General features: G+C 38.2%; 1 protein-coding gene and 1 long non-coding RNA gene across 3 annotated transcripts in view; one reads left to right on the top strand and one right to left on the bottom strand.

Annotated features, from left to right (window-relative positions):
* LOC138127028 (uncharacterized) overlaps positions 1-14,215 on the bottom strand; it is a 40,360-nt gene extending 26,145 nt beyond the window's left edge. The window contains exon 1 of one of the 2 annotated variants that reach the window (XR_011158070.1): positions 13,984-14,215. This is a non-coding gene — a long non-coding RNA (uncharacterized lncRNA). The remainder of the gene's footprint in view (positions 1-13,983) is intronic. The other variant, XR_011158069.1, reaches the window with a different exon arrangement.
* A 5,768-nt stretch (positions 14,216-19,983) lies between these two features.
* On the top strand, positions 19,984-22,867 carry LOC138127317 (homeobox protein Nkx-2.5-like). The gene has a single exon (XM_069043291.1). It carries the CDS (start codon positions 21,334-21,336, stop codon positions 22,030-22,032), a length of 699 nt encoding a protein of 232 aa, XP_068899392.1. The 5' UTR covers positions 19,984-21,333; the 3' UTR covers positions 22,033-22,867.
* Positions 22,868-24,626: the final 1,759 nt, after the last annotated feature.

The raw sequence follows: 24,626 nt of genomic DNA, 5'->3' as shown, positions 1-24,626 counted from the left end.
CGCCGCACTAACAAGACAGTACGAGGTGGCGGTGTCACTCAGCTGGTAACGAACAGGCGGCTGTACCGCCCAGACGGCCTCCGCCACGGTCGTACCTCACCTCACAATGTGCCATTAAACCGAAGCCTGTTGAATTCCAAATTTCGAAACTGACGACTTTTCGCGAAATCATCGTGCAAATACCGCTCGAACTGCAGTTTTTCCCGAGTAACTGACGTTCCAAACATATTTTTGGCACGCTTTGTCGAGTCGGAGCTTCGAAATGGTCAAATGTAACAGCTTAACTGGGAGGAATGTGTTTAAATGGTAAATGTATGTATATAAGTATGTTTGTGCACCCCTGTATTATTAAAAACTGAACCGATTTCGACGGGACTTTCACTGATAGAAAGCTCATTCCTCCAGGAATGTCACAAGATATATCACATCACGCTGTGTTATCTCAAAATATTTCTTCTGATTTGATTTTTATATCAGCTTCGAAAAAGCTATTAAAAATCTACAAACTTCGATGAAATCTTGGATTCGCGGTCGTCCTTCGCCGTTCCATCATCCTTTAAAGTCGGCCCCATCAGCCCTCTGGTTCTTTATTTGCCGACCGATTATCGTGTTTCCGGCGTCGGTAAATACAGGTGCACCGACTTAACACATGTCAAATCTTGACGCCACTTAGGCACTTGTGAAGTTTTAATTGCCGCCCCCGTTAATTGAGGGGTTGTTGGAGTGGTCTGGATGATCGCGCCTTAATGGTGTTTATTTGATTTGGAAAGGAAACCGGTAAGTGACGATAATTCAAAGGAAATAAGCGAGCGCCGTCACTCTTAATGGGGCCTTGTCACATGTGCCTCGAAGATTAATTCGTAAATCCCTCGAAGGAAGATGGCTAGAGGTTTGATTACCATACAAAGGCGATCGCTGCTTAAATAAAGTCCCGGATTTTCAAAATTTAAATATTGTTTTGGTAGTGGCCATCAAAAACACATAATATAAATCGGGTGAGCCGTCCCACCAACAAACGCGCCATTTCTATTCCATAATTTTGTTGTGTGGTGTTGTTTTTTTTTTTTGTGGTGAAAATGTTGGCACACCTGTATCCAAGCAAACACGGCGCTAAGCGATTTTAAATGTTAATTCTCGATGGGAACACTCGGTAGCTTTGTAACACTATATTTAGGGGTGGCACCCCCTTAATCGCTTTATTTAGTCACGGCCGCTGTTTGTTTTTCAATTACGTGTGGAAACAGTCCGGTTTTCGGAACTACCCCTATTTCGGGGCCATCAATTCCGCAGGGCCGTGACGGATCGGACCGTTTCCTTCGGAATCGAATTGTATTAAAATTTAAATGAAGACGTTTTGTAATCAGCATTCGCCAATAGATTTCCGGAGTTTCGATACGATCTTCGGGGAGATTGGCAATCACTTATACGTCACATCCTCCATGCAAATAAAATGGGGTTGCGATTTACATCTGGAACTTAGAACGTGATTTACGGCCGACGGGATCTCCGGGGCCGGTTACAGTCTCCTTGCTGAGCTAAGCTAACGTTTAAAATGTGTTTATTTGAATTTTCTCGCCTGCTCAATTCCTGCTTCGGCGAGGGCTGCGAGCCGAACAAAAAAAAAACACTTTCACACTCCACAAAAAAAAATCAAAAATTTCTTTGGACACCATTTTCTGAAAGAAAAACATTTTTGAGACTTAATTCACAATTTTTATTCAACTGGGAATTTTTAATTCAACCGCTTACTTACTTACTCGAATGAGCCTTTCACCTCGGAGCGTGAGACGTGACGCGTGACGGTGAAACTAATACACTGCCCGGGAATAACGTCGCGCTGCGCCTAGAGAAGTTTCCACTTCAAAATGCTTTTCTAGGTTTTTCTAGTGTAATATTGTATCTTTGTTGGTAGTATTGGGAGTGAAGTAAATAAACTGTGAAATTTTTGAACAGAGATAAAAGTTAAGAGAGTTGTAAAGCTTTCGTGGAACCTGGTCTTGGGCGATTTGTGTGGAATGGCAACAAATTGCGAAATCTCTCTAGATCCTTGTCAGAGCAGCTGCCCCACAAATTTTGCAATAACGGAGCAAACAAACTAAACGTCTTAATTTGTTGAACAAAGCTGGTCCACCTTCGCCACTCTGTGTTGGTTCAAGGAATTTCGGTGAGATGTAAATTCCGATCGCATCTTGCCACCCCCGAGCAGAACGAGCGAATGTGATCCGACTCGCCGCCTCCTCCAACCGAAAATGTTTAATGGCCACCTTCGGCAATATCAGAATTCAAATAAGACGACCTCCGGTCTCGGCTTTGAATAAAAAACTACTTATACAGCCTGAAAATGGGCGTGCGAATACATTTCCATTGCTCGGCGGCAATTTTCCCCACTTTTCCCGTGGAACGTTTCCAGATGAGAAGAGGCAATCGTCGTTATGCCCTCATAAGCTGGTCCCGCTCCATTCCGACGTGTTTGTACAGTAGCTGCGATGAAATTGCCAGAATATTGGATGGCTTCAAATTTAAATATAAAGTGGAAGTGGCAATAAAATGGCGGCGCTGTCGACATTCCGAACGCCGAGAGAAATTCAAATGTGTGTGCATTTCTCGCGGGATTACGACCGTAAAGCGCCGGGGCGGCGATAAAGCTAATAAGAGAGGCAGGAGAGGAGCCCGCGCCTAAAACAGCGACGAGATCAACCAAAAATCAACCGCTTTTCGACGTGGTCGAAATCGGGTTGATCTCCGACGTGATTGCGACGTTAAAATCTAACGCGTTTCTAACGAGTGCAGGTTTCGGCGGCGCGGGGAGGGTTGGGAGTTGAATTTCCAATTTTCCGGTGAAAAGTATAAATCAATCCGGTGTCTGCAGCCGTCCCGGTAATATTTCAAACGAGATTTACGCGAGGAAATGAACGAAATTTCCATTTTAATGCAGAACAAACACTTGGGAAAATCGCGAAAATGGAAAAGCGCGCACAATGGCGCCGGGAAAAAGGCGAAAAAGGAGAGGGCCGTTCGGGCGATCGCCGTCGCGATAACGCCCGAACGGTCATGTAAATATTACGATGATGATACAACAGATTGTCAGGAAACAAAGATCGGTCCGACTTTTGAAATTTATTTGTATTGTGTCCAAAGTCGATCATCCGCTGCCTATCTTTTTGATTTATTTCCCGGCGACCGAATTGATGGCTTCGCTTCTCGGCCATTGTTCAAAGAAACTAATCGATCTGAGATGGCGTTGATACGGCGATTAGTCGGGGTCAAAGAATGGCACTGGTGTGGCCGAAACGTCAACTGTCAGTGGACGAGTGCGGCGCAGCAACGTGCTGTTGCGATAAATCACCGCTTTTTCCCGAGGCGAACGTCAAAAATAGCCGAGATATTTTCGAGCGCAAAGGTGACAATACTCCGACAGATATTTTATTTTCGAGGCGAACGCAATACTGCGCCCGCTATTTATTGGTCTACCGAGTGTGCATTCCCGGCTACAAAACGATTTGTGGTTTTTGTAACAATAGAGTACTTTAAATGTTTGGGATTTTATTGTCTTGTTGCTTCTTTACTGGAATAAAGAGATGCGTGAGAAAATAAGATAAGTCAACGGGACTGCGATGGCGAAGTGCTTGTTCGCTGCTTCTTCTGTAATTGCTGTAATTGTTCGCCGATTCACTTAACTTCATTAATTAAGTGTTTTTCTAATTTTACCAAGGATTTTTCTTCGAGAGAACAAAGAATGAAAAAGAGAAAAATGCAAAAAAAATTGAAAGTTTCTAGTTTTCTTCGGTCGTGCAACTGTTGATAATTTGTCACTCGTACGGGGGTCACTTGAAAAGTTCGCAACTCGGTAGTGACATACTTGAGCTTTTCAAGCTTTCAGGACCTGATACGTCGTAGTGTAACTATTGATAATTTCTAATTAGTCATTTGTCACTTAGCAACACAATGAAAACACAACGAAAATTTGGAAGTGACGCACAGCTGACTGTTTCTCGCTCGCTCGGTTAAACTCGACTCCCCCGAACTTACTAGAATCAGGATTTCACCTCGGAGCGTGTGACGTGACGCGTGACGGTAAAACTAATTTACTGCCCGGGAATAATATAATAACGTATGAGGTGCGCCTAAAGAAGTTTTCACTTCAAAAAATACAATAAATGGAGCTTTTCAAGCTGTTTGCAGCGATTATTGCTATTGATAAAGATTGCTTTGTAGTTATTGATAATTTCTAACTTGTCAATCGTAGAAGGACCGTTTGAAAAATGACGACAGACTTGAGATTTTCAAGCTTTCTAGACCACTTGCTATCAATGACATACGTCACCGTGTAATTATTGATAATTTATCGTATTTCAAAAGCAATACAGCAAAGAACAACAATGTATAAATTTGAGAATTTCAAGCTTTCAGCAACGAGAACTACTATAGTGGCATACGTCGCTCTGTAACTATTGATAATTTGTAGTTGATATTTCAAAAGCGATACAAGAAAGCGGAAAAATATAACAAATAGAGCTTTTGAAGCTTTCCGCAGCGAATTCTTCTAATGGAAAACGTCACCATGTAACTATTGATAATTTCTAATTTGTCAATTGTTTGAAAAATGGTGACAGACTTGAGATTTTCAAGCTTTCTAAACCACTTGCTATCAATGACATACGTCATCATGTAACTATTGATAATTTATCGTATTTCAAAAGCAACACAACAAAGAACAACAATGTAAAAATTTGAGAATTTCAAGCTTTCTGCAACGGGTACTATAATGACATACGTCACTCTGTAACTATTGATAATTTGTAGTCCATATTTCAAAAGCGATAAAACAAAACAGAAAAATGTAACAAATGAGCTTTTGAAGCTTTCTGCAGCAAAAACTTCTGGTGGTAAACGTCACCATGTAACTATTGATAATTTCTAGTTTGTCAATCGTAAAAGGACCGTTTGAAAAATGGTGACAGACTTGAGATTTTCAAGCTTTCTAAACCACTTGCTGTCAATGACATACGTCACCGTGTATCTTTTGATAATGTATCGAAGACACAACAAAGAACAATGATGTAAAAATTTGAGAATTTCAAGCTTTCTGCAACGGGTACTATAATGGCATACGTCGCTCTGTAACTATTGATAATTTGTAGTCCATATTTCAAAAGCGATAAAACAAAACAGAAAAATGTAACAAATAGAGCTTTTGAAGCTTTCTGCAGAGGATACTTCTAGTGGAAAACGTCACCATGTAACTACTCATAATTTCTAACTTATCCCTCATAAGAGGACTGATTGAAAAATGGTAACAGATTTGAGATTTTCAAGCTTTCTAGATCACTTGCTGTCAATGACATACGTCACCGTGTATCTTTTGATAATTTATCATATTTCAAAAGACACAACAAAGAACAATGATGTAAAAATTTGAGAATTTCAAGCTTTCTGCAACGGGTACTAACTATAATGGCATACGTCGCTCTGTAACTATTGATAATTTGTAGTCCATATTTCAAAAGCGATAAAACAAAGCAGAAAAATCTAACAAATAGAGCTTTTGAAGCCTTCTGCAGCGAATACTTCTAGTGGTAACAAAGCAGAAAATACAAAAAATTAAGCTTTTCAAGCTTTTTGCAGGAATTACCTGTAGTAGAATACGTCGCCGTATTGATAATTGATAATTTGTCTTTCATATTGTGATAATGAAAGATTGTGACCTGTCTGCTCGTAAATATTATAAAGATGACCTGATTTATCCGTCGTGTTGGTCCGATCACACCTGACGCCGTTAAAAATCGTGAATTAATTAGTTATCGAGGCGCACGTCAGGTACAGTTAGTCGGACGGACGACATCTCCGAAACAAATTTTAATCCAGTCGTAAGGCGGCACTTCCGCCGTCACAGAAAGCCAGGGCCGGAGTCGCCGCCAGGTCCGTCTCGGCGGCGGCCGGGCCCGCCGCCTCGACTCATTAGGAGCCAATTAATCAGCCGGAGGGGCCGTTGTTTGTCCACCGGATTTGATTTATTCAAAACAAATGAAATTTATGAATCGACGGTTTTTGCCTTTGTGACGCCGCCGTTCATTAGGTCCGGCGCACGCTGTCGCCGCCGTGATTGATCGTCTTTTGTTATTGCACGTGATTTTTGATTCGGTTGGTTTTCTTGTCGCGGCGGCGGCGGTGGTGGGGAACAATGAGCGGATAAATCACGCGAAAATAAACGGCCCCGGCCGAAAAGCGACATATTTATCGCATCGATATCGAGTCACCTGCGGATAAAGAATATACAAGCGCATGTTAGCCGGTCGTGTTCGGCCTGTTATAATGTAGATATGCTCCGGTGATGTCTTAATAGAGTCGTGTAGACGGCCACCAGGACGAATCCGGGGAAGTAAGTATCGAACTGACCGGAGTCGAAATCGACTGGTCGATACTCGATTCCGCCGCCGCTTTGTTTCCGAACGGCGATTTGTTCCCGCCACGAAAAAATATCCCATTTCGATGGAGTTTATCTCAACGCTTTGTCAGACCTCTCTTTGTTGGAGATGAATGCCGGGCAAAATTAAATTAAAAATCTTCCGTCGATTCCCCAAAAAAATGCCAGTTTTACTCGAGCGCGCGGCGACCTAGTCGCTCACTATATACCGCGAGCGGTCACAGCCGCGCGGTGAGTCGACGCCACTGGCGCCATCTCTCGCGCTCCACCAACAAAACTAGCAAAATCTCGATGGGAACTGCTCCAGGAGAGTGGTACAAATCGCATTGGTATCAATTTAACTTTCTTCAGTGACGTCGACGATCTTAATTTGAATTCGAGGACAATGCACGTACCCTCTTCCCGAGCGTCTACCAATTAAACGTAGAAAAGCGTTTTATCGATGGAAATAAATTTTAATGGCGGTGGAGGGGAGGCACGCCAGCGTAGAAAGTACAAGAGATCGCGCGTGCTTAAATACCAGAGGCATGTGTATAAAATTAAACGATGTGCAGTAAATTTGTACTAAACTTAACAAGTACTAAATGCAATTCTATGGTGTCTCTCTAACGAGCACACCCCGATCGGTGTGCCCATACCGGGAGCGGTCGATATAATTTATGCGGGAGATGGGACGATAAGGGCATCTCTTAAATACAGGTAGAGGACGATTCCTGACCACCGCACTGATTTGCATTTCGGTGCGGTGATAATTTAGAGGCTCGAAGTAAAAGGAAAAAATGACAAAAAGGGACAAAATCGAGTCCATAAAAAACTGAATTCGTAATTGTCTGCATGGCAAGGGAGGAAAGTGTATCACCCAAATGATTTTTCCTACTATCTTTTCTCTATTAAAAAAATGTATCTACAGTTCAAGCCAAAACTGGAACATCAGAGTAAGCACACTTGTCGTTGTTTAGTAATCTTTGCTTTTACTCCATAGGGAGAGAGGAATAGTATACATACTTTCAAGACTAAAATGAAGAGAAAACCTCTACTTCCTACTGTGGTCAAGGTGGTGGATTATCTCATGGGCTGTGACCTTGGAAACTAACGAAACCAATGACGATGTTTTCCGGTCGGTTTGTAGCACCTACTTCAGACCGATATTCGTCGTTTGCATCGATATGACTCATAGCCCATGAGAAAATCCAAGACAATTTAAAAATCATACTCAAGGGTTGTATTTCTGGGGCTAGGTGGTCACACCAGATGTGCGAGACGCCCGGTGGGCCCATGGCGTAGCGTCCAGATCCGACGAACGGCTTTGCCTGGGTCCCAAACCCCGACCATATATCATAAATAAGAGCGGTCATTTTTCAAAAAAAAAATCTATTTTAACAAATTGGGGTGGGTCGCCGCCTTGGAAATTTTTAGTGGCGATGGTGAGACGATTCGTTCTGGTCTTCAGCGTGCATTTAATGACCCTTAAAATTTCCTTACATCCAGTAACAGGTGTTAACGAGGGTGTGGGAAAATTCCGCGAGATCTGAAGGAGCTCTGGTAGAAAAAAAAACGAGAAGGGAATTCGCCGCCACCCCGAGATGGTTAATCGTTTCGAATTAGAGGAATTATGAACTGGACAATAAACAACGGCCATTAATTAGCCGAGACAAGTGACGGTGAGCAAACTTAGAACTCTTGGAAGTTAAACGGTGACTCCGGTGCTGCGCCCAGCTTGTCGACCGCAATAAACCTGCTACAGATTTCTAATAATAACCACGGTCGAGTCTTGTGCCTCTCGGAATGAAATAATCGCACTTTGGGGAATTGGCATTCCTGGAAGAAATTAAATATTAATTTGCGACCGTTTGATCTCGCGCGATCCCGTTGCTAAAGCCAGAATGGACCTAAGTCAACTTGACTTAAGACACTTTTGTTTTGATGAGGCCAACACATGACCGAGAATCGCCGATACAAGTTCAACGCGCCAGTATTACCGTCAAAAGAACTGTACTCGTCATTTAGATAAGAATCACCCAAGGGGGGAGTATGCTACTTCTTGTTTTTAGAGAAAGAAACCCAAATTTAAATTAAAAATTTTCAAAATTACAGCGTCAGAGTAAGCACACTTGCCGTTGCCAAAGCGGTAGAACTACCAAAAAAAAAACTGAAAAATCATGTGTCATCTTGAGAACTATACTATGGTCATTAAGGAAAATACCTTGTTAATTAGAATATCATTTGACAAGTTTGACGTTTCTGCTTTGTCTCTTTTCTAGTGAGTTTTAGTAGAAAAAATAATTGACGTAAGAGAATTATGCTGTGATTGCAAATGTTCAAATATTTGCCAAAATTGTGGAAATGAAATTTGTAAATTAGGAAAGAGCTGTGTCCTGACTCCTGACATGTTTATCGCCCCCACGGCAGTAGGGCAAAACCCGCTGAACGCTTCTTGTGGATGCCGGCCCTCGAAGAAGACCGGGGTCCGGCCAGGTAAGGCAGAGACCGTAGCCTACCGAGATCCAGGTAACTAACACATCCAATAATGGAAACAAGATAATAACTATAAAAACAAAGCGGCTTTTAGCGCTGCTAATATATGACCGGCCGTAATTCACTAAAAAACTATTAACAACTCCTTTTCTGCTTATTTAGCGCTTCCCTTCCAACTCCCGACTTGGTAAATTATCTCTAACGCAATTAGCGATTGTAATTCGCTTTTGATGTGCCGCGCGGCGGTGCAGCGTCGGCCCGCGTGGACCGCGCTTAATCAATTATTTCGGGGGGACAACGGCCGCTCGATTGTTGGTTTTTTGGAAAAAATGCGGCCGTTAAGATCCCATCTGGGGCAGATATCGGAGGTGGCCGAAAATGGTCCGACCAAAAAAAGGACGCACGCACACAGAGTGGCTGATTAAGAAAACACTCGCGGAAAGTTAAGCAAGGCGCAATTAAGATGTTATCATGGCCGCCACGATGCGGCTAGCTGTCAACAATTAACGTAATTTATTATGAGGCAACAATGGTAATGTTGTGATATTGTGATTGGGTGGTCTTAAAACCATGACCAGTCATCGTCATTAGTTACTTATTGAAGAGGTACAGTCGGTGCGGAGCGTCAAAGGTGGCCGCGGAACGGCGACTCATCCTCACAACAGCCACCCTCGATCGGAATTTTTACTCCAGACGTACTTATCTTATTTTCGGATCCGCTGTAGATAAGCTCCCGACTCGCCGCACGAACGAGTTCTGTCAATTCTTGACAGTTGAGGTTATGTCCAAAACTTTTTGAACAGACGTTACCTATATTTGCACAAATAGAACTGTCACAAATTGACAAATCGTGGATCTGATGATAGTGCAAGTTGGCCTCCGAGCGTCTGGAACTGTTGAGAGATCATTTGCGTTTTGTGGCGCTGGCCTCCTCTCTCGTTGTTTGTTTTATGGGGGCCGCATATTTGAATTCGTATCAATTTATCAGCCGATATAAATACACGTCTCATTAAGTGGTCGTGTGGTGCGGGGTCCGGCCCCCCGCAGGGTGGCGGTAAAGGATCCCCCGACGGCGGACAACTCTGTTATACCGAGGTCCGCCGTTCTGTGTCTGGGCAACGGGGGTCTCCCGCCGACTTCCCGCTTTGTTTCTGTCCACAACTCCACCTATTATTAACTGTGAACATACACCATCGTGTTATACCAACTTATGGGTTGTTAATACTTATCATGTGTTTATTAGCCGTCGTATATCATATTATTGGAACGCCGTTGGGCCTCCCGGACGCGTACATCATCCTGTCGCTGCTTGCCGACTCAAAGGAAGACCACAAAAACGAAAAAAACAAAATTCATTTCGACCAGAAACAAAACAAAAATTGGTCGGGGGATGGAGATGTTGCGGTGTGGAGAATGGGGAGGTGGTGGCCTCGGGTTGGGCATCGATGAGACATCTCGTGTCTAAGTCGCGAACTAAGAGAGGAGAGGACATGTTGAGATGACAACAGAAAACAGATTTCTGCACGCTATGTGTACAAATAACATTGCAAAAACTTCTTGGACAGTAGCTTTACAGGATAATAGTATAGTAGAGATAAACAATAATGAAATAAACAAATAATTACAAAATGACCTAATAGTAGAGAAACAGATTCCTGTAATTTACCGACTGACAGTTTGCTACTTTGAAACGTATTTTATTACGTGAAAATGATAGATAATTATAAATATTAAATACCAGGTTGCTTTTTGGGGTCGAAAGTAAGCTAATCTCTCTCTAGGGAATAAAAAGTAAAAACGTCGATTTGACGTTTCTTGAAATTTTGTCAAAAAATAAAATTAAATAATTTATAAGAAAATGTACAAAAAGCACAATTTATTCATTTCTATTACTATCTTACTATTGTACTACATGTTATAGTTATTATACTATACAAAATGACACATTTTTACCAAAAAAAAACTTTCTTTGCCATGTCTTTTTGTGATCTAGGTATTTGTCAAATACCTCACACATCATTTAACACTTCTCCTTAGATGCCATAATATGCTCTTGGAGGAAAACAATTTCCTCTAATCAGTCTAATCACTACTGAAATTTATTCTGCAAACGCAACACTCCAACGGCAACTGTGCTTACTCTGATTCTTTATTTTGTGAAAATTTAGTTTCAATTTTTTTGCGAAAAAAATTATATGTACATATTTGTAAAGTGTCATTTCTTCCCTTTGGTGATTTGATTGATCTTGACCTGTTGGAGAAAGAAAATGAAGGCAAAAAATCTGTTCCAAGACTCATGCGACTAAGCTTATTCTAGCTGCGAGTGTAGCTTCCCTTCAAGAGATGTCGCCACATGACGCGCAGTCCATCTTGTATTTAAAATTACAGAATTCTATTTTAACTGCACTTTACAGAATTCCACACGACCAAATAATTTCCTGGCTTTTAAAATTAAAAATAGTTTTGAACGCTGTAGGCATCGTACTGGTTCATTCCCTATTCTTTATTTGCACCTATGCAACACCACAAAGTGTTATGTATTGTAAATTTCTTTTTATTCTCTTAAATTACCACTTCACCTATCCAATTTTTGTCTCTTTCTTTGATGATAATATTTAACTCCAAACAATTTCCCAACCAAATGGAAGTATTTCAGCCGTAAAACAATCTGAAAACTGTCACCCTCATCCATTCACGGTTGAAATTCTTCAAGTTTTCGATACATTCTTGTCTGATCGTCTCCCTTTCAACTTTCCAACAAACATCCTTTTCGGTGCGTCGCCGCCCGATATCGATGTGTCATGTAGTACACATGTAAGTCGCCCGGGGTGCCCCTCTGGTGGCGCCAACTCTCTTCGGATCGTGTGGGGCGCAACACTTACATTAACCAGATGACCATACTGTTTCTGTGTAAACGCGACGGACCAAGAAAATGCATCCATTGTCCGTCGTTCTTCTCTCACCTAAAACGTCATAACGGCTCCATTTAGGAGAGCGTCGGGAACGAGGCTCCAGGATTCGGTTACAGAAAAATTGCGAGGGGTACGATGAATCGTTCGGGACTTATCTAACGGAGAGACCATTTAGATTAGGAGGGAAATTTCCCACGTGTAAAATGTACGTCGTTGGTGGTGTTTTGGTCGTAAATTAGCTCGCCGAGCTGTACAAGATATATGAATTAGGTCTTTATAGGATATGGTAATTTTTTCAACAGCTACCTAATGGCATGGGAGAGTCGGGATTGTGTGTTTATAATTAAAATGCCGCAAGGTTACGAGATGGTGGTCGGACCAACCGCGCTGGTAACAAAATGTCCAAACGAATTGGGAAGTGGTCGAGGAGTAAACATTTTATAAATATGGAAATTGGAGTAGGTAATTAAATTTTTTTAAGTAAGAACTCTATAATGCAACTCGAGAACTTTTTACAAATATTTAAATGAAGGCTTGGCTACAATTTTTTCTGCTCTTCCTTTTATTTATTTTTTTCAATTGGAGTAAGCACATTTGCCGCTACAAAAGTTATTTTACACACAGTTTATGCAATTCTTTCTAGCTGTGTCGATTTTTTAGGAATGGATTCCGGTAGCGATTCTGATTGCATTTATTATTTATTATCTGAGAAGTATGAAATGGAATATGTATTTGTTAAAAAAAATGGATGACAGAAAAAAATCCCAAAAAAATGACGGAAATTATGATTGGATTATTTTTCGAGCAAGCGTAAATCTGTAATTCCATGTTATGAAGAGATTTGATTGACTTTCTTTTCTAGAATATTAATTCTTTTGTTAGTTCTTTCAAAGGAGCATATTTGAAAATAAAACAGAATTATTTTAGATTTTGGTTGTAGAATTTATTATTATATGCATATTAATTATTAATAATAAAAATAACTGGCTTTAGTGAGGCAAAGTCGATTTAGGCTATCCCACTTAGCCTTGTCTAGTACAAAATAAACAGTGATTATTTCATATGAAACATAAGACATTTGATGGCCAAAAAGAAATGTTACAGGCAAAACAAAAAACAAACGTAAGAAAAAAATACTGTCATCAATTATCTCTGACTGGAAAAAAATATGTTCTCTTATTCCACACAGAAAACTATTTGCTGCCAAATTACTTTTGAACAGACTACATATTCCAAATTTCCTGAACATGTGTAGCAGTGAATTACTATTTGTCTTCTACTTTCTTCACTTTTTTTGTTTGGTATCCATAATTTGAACTAACAAGATATCTAAAGATTGTTTTCAAGATACCTAGCTTCTAACAGAAGATTTTACTTCAGAAAGTTTATCTTAATTGTTTGTGTTTCGCTGAAACGATTAGCGTCTCCTTCATTCTCTTCCTCGACTTCACAACAATCAAATTCCAGTCAACTTATCTGACACATCTCCACATCCAAAGATAACTCCAATAATCTTAATAATTTCCGTATCTTACAAAACGATTCTGTCATTTTTTTAAACTGTCGTGGCGCTACGTAGAGACAATTTAATAACCAACTACTTCTGGCAAGAGATTCCACTTTACAATCTCTTAAAAAATAATTGTTATTGCCATCGCTGCTTTACGTAAGCTCTTCATTTTTTAGGAGGCCTTCCAATTTCTTTAGCCATCCAGACGTACACGTCATTAACTTACGTATTAGCGATTTTGATCTAGTTTCTTCTTGCAGATTACTTCTAGTAAGTTTGTTGTAGAATTTATTTCTCAATTCAACACTGAAAACACCGTCTTCATCTTTCATGTAGTCTTCACAACCCTCAATTTTCTTGTAATTCACAATTTTTCTCAAGGTCAACTTTGTTTACAAATTTTTAGAGTAAAGTACATGCTGTACAAAGTTGTTAATTTATTTATTTATTCACTACAATGATGTATTTTGATAATAAAATATTTCTGCAACAATTGTCAACAAATTTATTATCAACAACTGGCACTAAATTAGGATTATTATTTATAAATTTTAACTCAACTTTCAGTGAAATTATTTTTGACGAAATGACGCAAAGAAAGGTTTATGTGGGGCTATTTATTACGGTAAACACCAAAATCACCCTTTATCAAGATTCATTACCTGGCGTAAGTGAGGTTAAGTTCACTGACCTTTCTAATTAAACACTTCGCATTGTTTCCGCAAATCCACAAATCCCACAATTATTAACTCGCGTATTACATCCTCGTTCCAAAACGATAATTATTGCTTGAACACAACGAAAATCAATGGTTTTATTTACTTTTTGAGTTTAATCGCGAATTAATAACAGCGTCCGAACTGTCATTTAATAAAATCTTTTGTTTACGCCGGTACCAACAGCCTTGCGTGTGCCTCAAAACACCCTAGATTTGCAAAAAGAAAATGACGTCGCAGTCAAAGCAAACAAATAATGTTGTGTTAAATTGCACGTGCTGCTGCACCATCACGCCATAACTCTTTCGATTTCCCCACGTGGAGGAAAAAACCCGCTGACACACCTATCCGATTACAGAGGTACCAACGTGAGACGCAAAAGACAGGACAGCCCCAAATTTCGCCAGCCTTCGACAAGCGTATCGCCCCAGGGAGACGTGTTAAAGTGACAAGTATCGGAAAGTGGGCAATTTGTTATCTGCCCGTCTAGCCGGATCGGCACCCGACCAATTATCTGCCAAATTATGACACTTTTGCATCAAAAAATGGAGCGCCTGTTGAGCGACATCCGTGTCGTCGGGCGGCTCATGGATGCGGCGCCGAGGCCCTTCCAGCACGAATTCGAAAAAAGACGCAGTTTTTTTCGGGATGTGCGCGATGAGTTATTGTTGTTTGACGGAGAGCAGGCTCTGGTATACCTCATTTGTTCCGAGGCGTTCCCATGAAAATGTCAAATAAAGTACCGAGACGTCAGTTTTTAGATGTTCAATAAACACGGCGGCGAGGTCTTGTGAGGCCGAGTGCGGCGTACGAGGCGAATTTAAAATAAACATGATACAATGTTGGTGATTATAGCCGCAAATAAAAGGAATTTGTATTTAGATATTACTTAATTTGTTTGTTTTTGTTTGCGCGTTTGTTTGTTTTGGTTGAGGTTTTTGTTGGTGGGGTTTGAAGGGCCATCGCATATTCAGAGAAGGTTATCTAAGATATTTCACTATTATTAAGATTAAAAACATTTTTGTTGCACATATTTGCAAAATTAAGAAACTTCGGCTCCGGTTGTCTTCAGATGGTTTAGCGAGAGCGTTAGATCATTTCCGCCTCTTGATCAATTTAGCTACATTTTTCCGCTATCTCAAGAGAAAGGAAATATTTCCTCACAAGTTCAAGGATCGAAAGTACTATTCTCTTCATCGGAAGTAAAATATCCCTTAGAGAAAAAGTGTCAAATAACAATGACGCGTTTTTTAATATGTATAGCAACAAATCAAAATTATTAATAATTAACACCGATTCCAGATACATATTTTCTTTAATATCCAATGTTGTTGTTTGAAAAACAAGCCAAAATGACATCCAGTGTAATTTTTGAATAATCTCATGTCGTACCTTTACCTTGACTTTTTTTTCATAATAAATCCACTTTGGTCGCTTTCGCCACTTCGAGAATATCTTGGGGAGCGATTTCGATTTCCTTATTGGCACTATAATGACTACTTACTAATTCATTTTTTGAAAATACGTAAAAACAAGGCACAACCAGCGAAGATAAAGTAAAAACACAACCGAGGTAATGGTAAATGTGCTTGCTCTGATGCTTCCATTTTGAGAAAGTTTCATTTATATTTTAATTTTTTTTTCTAAAAATGTAAAGAAGGTAGTGAAAAAAATATAAAATCTTTCATTTCATTTATTGATTCTTTTCAGTAATAAAGTACACAATAACCAATATCAAAGGTAGCGAAGATTAACAAATTATTGTTTAGGTAAATAATTTTGCAAAAAATCCCCCAAGGAGTTTTCATTGATTCAAATAAAAATTATATATTAAAAAAATACATGTTTATTACATACATTTTCACAGTTGTCTGGAATTTTTTTAAATTTATTGCATCCTTCTAATAATTTTTTGCATATCGTAATGAAAGTGGCACTTTTTTACACGCAAAATCGTAGTGAAAGTAGTACGTTTTTGCATCATTTTATTGCATATCCTTGGAGATGATTGTCAAAACATACCTATTTTTTTTTGTAAAATTTTATAAATCCTTTTAGACCAAATTTCTCAACTTACAAAAAAATGCAAAAAAATTTCACTTATTTGCTTAGTTAACTCAGGCTACGACCTCGTTAATCAATCTGCAAATTCGTGAAAAAAAGTATGACTTTCATAACTAGTTGTACTATCGCGGCCATCCAAAAGTGAACGGTTTTTTTTAATAGTTTGATTTTTACTTTAAATCATAGGCGTCCTAAAATGTCAAAGTTTGACACTAGCGTTGAAAAAATTATTGAAACTATTTTTTTTTAAATGCCACATCTCATTCCGATTCAGACAGCTAGGGCTATTGCAAAGCTAGAAGAAAATTGGTCGTTGCCTTCTGTGGCGAGAGAATTACATTGTAATAAGACTTGCATCTTCAATATAAAGAGGCGTTGGCAAAAAAACAGGCTTACAAGGCCAATACGAATAGGTGTTGGAAAGGTTTCTTTACTACAGTTTACTTTCACTTTAATAATGTATTAATTACTTCTCAGCCTCATTTTTATTAAAAATTATTTATTACAACTTTTTATTATTAAAATAGTAACGCCTTCTGCACGAACGCCAATGAATACAGCCTGATTTAATCTAACGAAAAATACGAAAATTTTCGCAAGATATCGTTCACTTTTGGATGGCCGCGATTGTACAAATAACTATTAAAATTAGAAAACTTCTGAAGTTTCAGATTTCGTCAAATTACATATTTCAAGGTTTAGCCTTTAAAACCTTAGGCCCTTGATGCAAAGAAGCCATCGATTTCATTAATGTCATCGGAAACCGACTTATTGCGGAATCAGGCGACTCAAAATCAAAGAAATTACTTTTCGGGAGGATTTCCCTTGCTATTCGACGTGGAAATGCTGCAAGCATTCGGGACACTTTTCCAGATTCCGCATTATTATCGAAAATTTTGGTATTGTAAATCAAAAATGTTATGTACTTAAGTTGATTAATTATACCGTTTTTAAAATTAGTAAATGTCAATTAAAATGTCTATAAATTAGGTTTTAGAAATCAGTTTTTCGTTTTTTTTTTATCTTACTTGTTCGGGCTTCGCCCTCTGATTAGAGATTACACCTCCGTAAAAATAATTTTTCTCCATAAATGTATAATAGACTATTTTTTGTAAATTTGAATATGTGATAAAGACGATAAGTTCTATGAATCTATTTTATTTATTATTTCATTATTTCAGTAATCTTGAATTGCAAACAAATTTAACAAACGCAAATTTGGAACGGTTTATTACCTTCTTTTTTGTACAAGGTACCGGTACTAGGTACAGAAAGTATCGAGCCTTCAAATAAATATATATTTAGAGTAGGCGTAGGAGACATTCTACTTCTTTTAACAGTGTAAAGTAATTTTTGTGGGTAACCAATTATTCTCCGGAGTTACACAGGTTACATAGTAAGCTTTTTCCAAATTTCATATTGTCATATTCCGTGGAGGGAGAATAGGGAGAATGCACTACAAAAATTAAAAATATTTTCTAACCTAATTTTATTTCGTTAAAATGTCAGACGTTTCTTGTGCTATTTTCTACGTTGGAAAAATGTTGCCAACAATTGAATTTCCAGAGGTTGCTCTAAATATAAATTTATTTGAAGGCCCGTTAGTACCTAGCGGACGTAAAATTTGAAATACATATATCCTTCAGCAGTAACATTTTTTGTCCTGAAATTATGCTCTAAATAATGTATTCTAGTGCATTTTGTAGTGTTGGGTTACAAGCCTACAATTTAAAATCTCCCAATTCCTCGCTGGAGGAAGAATATGATTGAAATCACGAAAACATCACCGGTTTTTTAAAAATCTTGAATGTAGAAATAAACATATATGTACAGGGTGATTCAAGTTTTACCGCCCGCACGATTAACCCTATTAAAAAATTGGTAAAACTTACGAAACTTTAGGGTTACATTCCCTTCATGTAAAGCTTTAAACGTGTGCAATCAATTTTCCCGTATCACTTCATTCAGAGCCATAAAATTTAAAAAAATGATTTTGACCAAAAAAAAAAATTTTTTCCGTGCCCGTTCACAATTAATTCGAAGAACATATTTATGAAATTAGCATCAAAAGAAAAGGATTAGTTTTTGAATTATTCCAATTTTAACATAAGCAGCGAAAAATGATCAAGATTTACAACTGCAGTGTCATAAATAAATATGTACCTCTTTGTTGGGCAACATCTGTTAAGAACTTTTCTAGTAATTCTTTAGTCTCTTGAGGGTGCCATAAATAACCCATGTCAACCTCTACAATTGTTGAACTGACCGCCCAATTTAAAAATAAATCATAGCTAAATTTTGCACTTTAATATCGAATTCCATTTATTTCCAAAACCGGTGATGCTTTCATGATTTTAATGACATCAAATTTTTCCTAAATGTTTGAAAGGACTCTCAGTGAAAAATTATGTAAATTAATATAGCCGTTATTGAATTAAAACGAAATATTTACTCGCTTCATTAAAAATTTTGAAATTTTTACAGAATGTTCTACAGCGCCACACAATCATTCCTGAATTTTTTGAGAATTTTAATTCGATTAGAAAGAAGTGTGTTTTCGCTCGGGCGGTAAACTCTACCTATGAAAAAATTAGTAAAAATTACGAAACGTTGGGGTTACATTCCCTGGATATAAGGCTTCAAATGTGTGCAATAAATTTTCCCGTATCACTTCATTCAGAGCCATAAAATTTAAAAAAATCAATTTTGAGCCCAAACAATTTTTTTTCGTACATGCTATAATTTGTAATTAATTCAAAGAACACATTTATGAAATTCGCATTAAAGGAAAATTATTCGTTTTTTAACATTAACAGTGTAAAAATAAATACCTACCTCATTGTTGGTAAACAGCCAACAAACATCTGTTGAGAACTTTTCTAGTAATTCTTAAGTCCCATAAAGAACCCATGTCAACCTCTTCTGTGGAAGTGACCGCCCAATTTAATAATAAATGATAATTAAATTTTGCACTAATATCAAATTCCATTTATTTAAATTTTACATAACAAATCTGAATTTTGATTTCCACATTTTAAGTTGTCAAGATCAAATTTCTCTATTTTCACTCCATGGATTTATGAATTTATGAGTTTTAGGTTAATTATTTTTTTGAAAATGGAGTGTTTTTTTGCTTTCATAGTTTTATTGAATTATTTCGTTTCTATTCACTTCACTGTTGCTAAATTCTTATTCGCTTTAGTCTTTAAAAAATGTTGATCTCGGGATACCAGATCGAAAAACCGCATATTTTATAATAAAATTTGGCAAATCTGTTTTCTGCGAATAATTACACTTACCTACATTAAATCGCCCCTCTCAGATAATCGTGATTCTGTTGTCAAAAATTGTACTATAAAGCTTCAAAGTTTACCTGAATGTCAAAATTTCTATTCAAAATTGTTTGCAAAAAAATTTAGCTTCGAAAATAAAAATGTCATTAAAATCAGGAATTCTTCTTCTCCTCAATACAAATTTTGAATTTTAAATAAATATCACATTTAGAGTTTTTAAACGCCACAACATTTTCTTAGTAACTTGTCATTTTCTATAAAATTGATTTTGGCAACAGTTTTGCAATAAAAACATTAGAAATCAGACCTCATGGAATGTCAGCCATTTCTCTCAGATGTGTCAATTATCGGATGTTCATTTAAATTTCTCCTCAAAGTTGGCGTTGAAGAGTTGATTGTGAACGCACCACGGATTACAGATAAGCTGTTTAAATCTAACCTCACTTTTAGCGTTTGTGTTTTTACCCTGGTGGTGCGTTCACAATCAACTCTTCAACGCCAACTTTGAGGAGAAATTTAAATGAACACCCGATATTATAAACAAGTCTCTCGGTACGTCAAATATTATTTATTCTGTCGTAACAATTTCTTTCATTTTTTAACGTACTTATGTATTCTTTTCCTCTCTTTATACAGGGCATTCCTAAATGATTCGTGTCACAAGAGTGCTGCGTTGCCATTTTAATAAATGGAGCCATAGCACTTAGCACACCTGATGCATGAATCATTTATGAAAGCCCTGTATAGTAGGTACATCTTCATCTATTTTCGCTAAACCTTTTAAACGTTATTCAGAACTTATCATTGTTTTTTTTTAATTATTTCCATGGTTTATTATTAATTCTATCCGTTCCGTTATAATTTCACAAAAATGTTTCGTTTTCACACATTTTTCAATAATTTCCTTCAGAATTTTTTTTCTTTAATTTCTACTTTGTATTTACGTATGTTTTTTATTCCTTCATTTATAATTTTTCACCTTTCCAGTCATTTCTTATGTCATGCACTCACTATACTCTCTTTTCTGCGCTCTTCTTTTCCCCCAAAATTCAACAGTTGATTCCTGTTTGCTTTTTTCTGTCTCCATTTCGATTCCCACATTTTTCAAAATGGGTCTGACCATTTTAGACTCACTTCATTATTAACGGCGCCACAAAACAGATAAATGTATTCACAGTAAACATTCTTTAGTACTTTACGGAAGAGCAAAAAAAAAAATTTTGTTGGCAACAGAGAAACTAGACCAGGGACCGTCATAAATCTAACAACTTAACACGATCCTTTTCATACCTTCCCAAAGGACATTTCAACATCTTGTCTTGTCCACGTCATAAACAAAAACTAATAATAATAATTATTTCTAAAGCTGTAGAAATGAATAACGGGCCTGTGAAGCGGTTACAAAGGTACCAATTGCAACTGCAAGGAGTAGATCTCTTGAGTACTCTCTTAACCACATATTCTTTGGCTTGCAATTCGTATTTATAGCAAGTGATTTTTTAAAAAATTTAGTAGGATATTTGGAGGAAGGAGAGGTTTGCATTTTGTGTTGTTAATTTTTGGGTACTTAGCAAAATTTTTGCAGTATTGGAAGCGTCGTAATTGCGTCGATAAAAATATCCCCGCAAATAGTCCAAACAACCCCCCCATAAAAACAATCCGTTCCCTCTCAAACAACAATCAATCATTTGTCCAAGTATTAGTTTACTCTCGGGTTCTATTGGCGATGGGCGTGAACGACTTGACGTCATGATCCTCGCGTGGAAAAGCCAAAGCGAATCCAATTTATGGTCTCGTTCATCTCCGCCACTCCGCACGAAAATCTGCCCTAACGCCGCCTCCATAAGTCCCGCACCCATCTCTCGTCCGAACCTGCACCACCACCGGCTCCAACTCACATAATTAGTTCCGACGGCGTCCAGTGCGGTGCCAATCAAAAATGCTCGAATACCAGATCGACAGCTACCCCACGTGCGACACCACCACCAGCCTCAGCACCCCCTTCTCGGTCAAGGACATCCTCAACATGGACCCCGACTACAACTACTACGTGAAGCGCGAGTACTCGGCGCACTACGACCTGGGGCCCCAGTTCTGGGAGGGCCCGCCGGCGGAGCCCGCGTACAACTACTACCCCGAGGCGGAGGAGTGCGCCCCCAGGCCGCAGTTCGACCACTTCGACTACTACGTCCCCCAAGCCAAAGAGAAGGAGTACACCGCGCGGAGCGACGTCCCCATCGAGGTGCACCCCCAGGTGACCAGCTCCAAGACGGAGCTGCGCAAGTCGGGGCGGCAGCGCTCCAAGAGGAAGCCGCGGGTGCTGTTCTCCCAGGCCCAGGTGTACGAGCTGGAGAGGCGGTTCAAGCAGCAGAAGTACCTGTCAGCCCCCGAGCGGGAGCAGATGGCGCAAGGGCTCAAGCTGACCCCCACGCAGGTCAAGATCTGGTTCCAGAATCGGAGGTACAAGAGCAAGCGCCAGACGGTGGGCCAGAAGGAGGAGAAGGGCCAAGTGGGGCCCAACGTCACCGCCAACCCCATGGGATTCTGCACGACGCCCTACGTCTTCCAGACCAACGCGTACCACCCCCAGGAGTTCGCCTGCGACGGGGTCAAGTACGGAGATATCAACTTCGTGTAGTGGGGTGTGAAAAGGACGGTGCCAAAGATGTCCAAAGAGTATTAAGGGTAGATTAGGGTTTTGTACGACGACGACGACAGTGTTGATCCAATTTCATTATTATGTATTTTGTAAGTTTACGCATTTTAGTTACAAATAAATACGTTTCACAGACGGATGTTGTTGAATTTAGAAAGGAAGGGTTTATCTCGGCCACGATACGTGCCTTATCGGGACCGGTGCCAAAAGCTTTTAGGTTAAAAGGTGATCTGGTGCTAACTACTTGAATTTTTCGCCCGGATTTAAAGACACTAAACAGGAGCTTCGGCTATTAATAATCCGTGGTGGAGGTGAGTGCTCTATTTTCATCAACGGCATAATTGATTTTTAATCGGCGCCTCCACCAAATCGCACAAAATATTTTCCTGTGAAGGATAAAATTTAAATAAACATGAATGCATTTTGTACAATCGAATCGGTGTGTACAATTGTTTGCATGATGAGCATGTAAGTGGCGTCGTAACTAATGTGAAGTGGGCCATAACTCGGGGCAGCAGTTTACATTATGTGGAAGCATCCAGTGGGGAATTTACGTGAAGACTGTTTTCAACTGTACTATACAATTACATATTCTTGGGAAGTAATTTTTAAGTAAAATTTTATTTTTCTTGCTTTTGTGATTGTCTTGCATGTAGATAAAAATGCACACAAATATATTTTTTTATTTATATCGCGTCTATACAATGAAATTTAATGTAAAAATTACAAAGTATTATTCTAGGACCCAAATTTTATTTTTAAGAAACTTTATTTTTGTTGTATCTAATAAATTTTGCAAATAAATGTATTAATAAAATATTATTGGATTGTTAATAGCCGTGTGTGAAGTGACACTCATTTTGTGTTTTGTGATGGGACGATTTCAATTAATGGTTATTTAATTAATAACCAAAAAAAGAAAAGCGTGGGGTGCAGGTACAATTGCTTACACAAGTCGAACGATTTTGATTGAAGATTTATTTATCGAAATTAAAAATTAAAAAACGGTTTAAAGGTTTTTTTATTATTTCAAAGATTTAAAAGAAAATAAAAGTGTGATATTGCTTACACAGTAAGTTGGGCGATTTTAATTTAATATTATGTATTTAATAAAGAATTTTCATTCGACGTTGTTTTTTATTGTTTAAATTTCAGACCAAATAAAAATGTGATATGCAGGTACAATTGCTTACACAACTAGTCGGTTGAAAAGTAAGCAAAGCAATTTTGATTAAAAATAAATTTTTATTTGTAGATTTTAAACTAAGTATACAGGGTGTGCCAGCTAAGAATTTCGAGCCTAATATCTCGGTTACTTGCCAACGGATTTTTATGAAATTTAAAATACAGATATTTTAGACGGTGAAGGTTCAATTAGTAATAATAAAATTACTTCAAGTGAAAAAATGTAATTTTAACACATGTTTCCTTTATTGAAAATTAAGCGCAATTATTATTAGATTGTTAAACATTAAAAAATAGGGATCTACACAAACAATTAAGTACTTAAATCACTTGTCTGATTCAACGAAAAGATTAGATTTTGTCGTTAAAAATTTAATATAAAATTTGAAGGTATTTGAGCAGTTACCTTTTGAAACAATTGATGATTAATTGCCAAGCAACATTTTGTACACCCTTTAAAGTCTGTCAAAATTGGGCGCGCTTTATTGGAAACGTCAAATTGTGAAAATTTATTGAAAATACTCTAAAAATAGACTACAGCGTCAGAAATTTCAATATTGTTGAAAAAGGAAAAAAAAATTGCATATGGAGAGTGTCGTAAGAACTTCAATGGCACAGATCATTTTCTTGTGGAACACTATCCAAAAGTTGGCTTTACAAAATGTAAGGTTAAGAGAGTCGTCAATTTATTTGTAGACACAGAAAGGGTACGTGAATTAAATTACCTTGGTAAAATATCCCGATCGTGTTTTAGTCCTTTATGGAAGAATTAAAGCATCCAGTATAATAAATTACATCCAAATGTTGTCTTTAACTTTGTAAGTGTTTGTAAGGTTAGCAAGATAAACGTCAAATATGTCACCTCAGCTTCTGCGAAAAGGGATGACCAAAATTCTGCAAAACTGCGCGTTTGTTTCTTACGTGTCTACGTTTTTGCATCTGCAGCCACAGCTTTTTTCCTTTTTGCAAACCAGACGTCTTTCAAGGACGAGTTTCTCCTTACAGCATTTTTTATTAACGATCAATTTTTGGATATAAATCTTAAGTGATTGAACATTTTAAAAAGGCACGTTTTTAAGACTTAGGTTATTGCATTTTTCTAACACTAATATCTTATACTGTTTCCATGGTGCATTTGAGCTCACACCTTATGTTTCCCATAAAATACGCTTTTCTCTATAAGACACGTCGTCAATAGCAACGTATCTTATAGAGTCATAAAATACGCTCACACATATTATTCAAGTAACATTTTATTCATCATTTTTACAGTAATTATCACAAAAGTGAAAAGTACAATTATTGAATTGGAACTGCCACATTAGCTTCGTGCTCTTGTTCCTAACATATCCTTCTTTAACTTCTGCTGTTTCATCCAATGCAAGTGCCGG

The sequence above is a fragment of the Tenebrio molitor genome, chromosome 3 (assembly GCF_963966145.1).
Source record: "Tenebrio molitor chromosome 3, icTenMoli1.1, whole genome shotgun sequence".
Classification (NCBI taxonomy): domain Eukaryota; kingdom Metazoa; phylum Arthropoda; class Insecta; order Coleoptera; family Tenebrionidae; genus Tenebrio; species Tenebrio molitor.
Note: the sequence above shows the minus strand (reverse complement) of the source record. Positions and strands in the feature narration are given on the sequence as shown.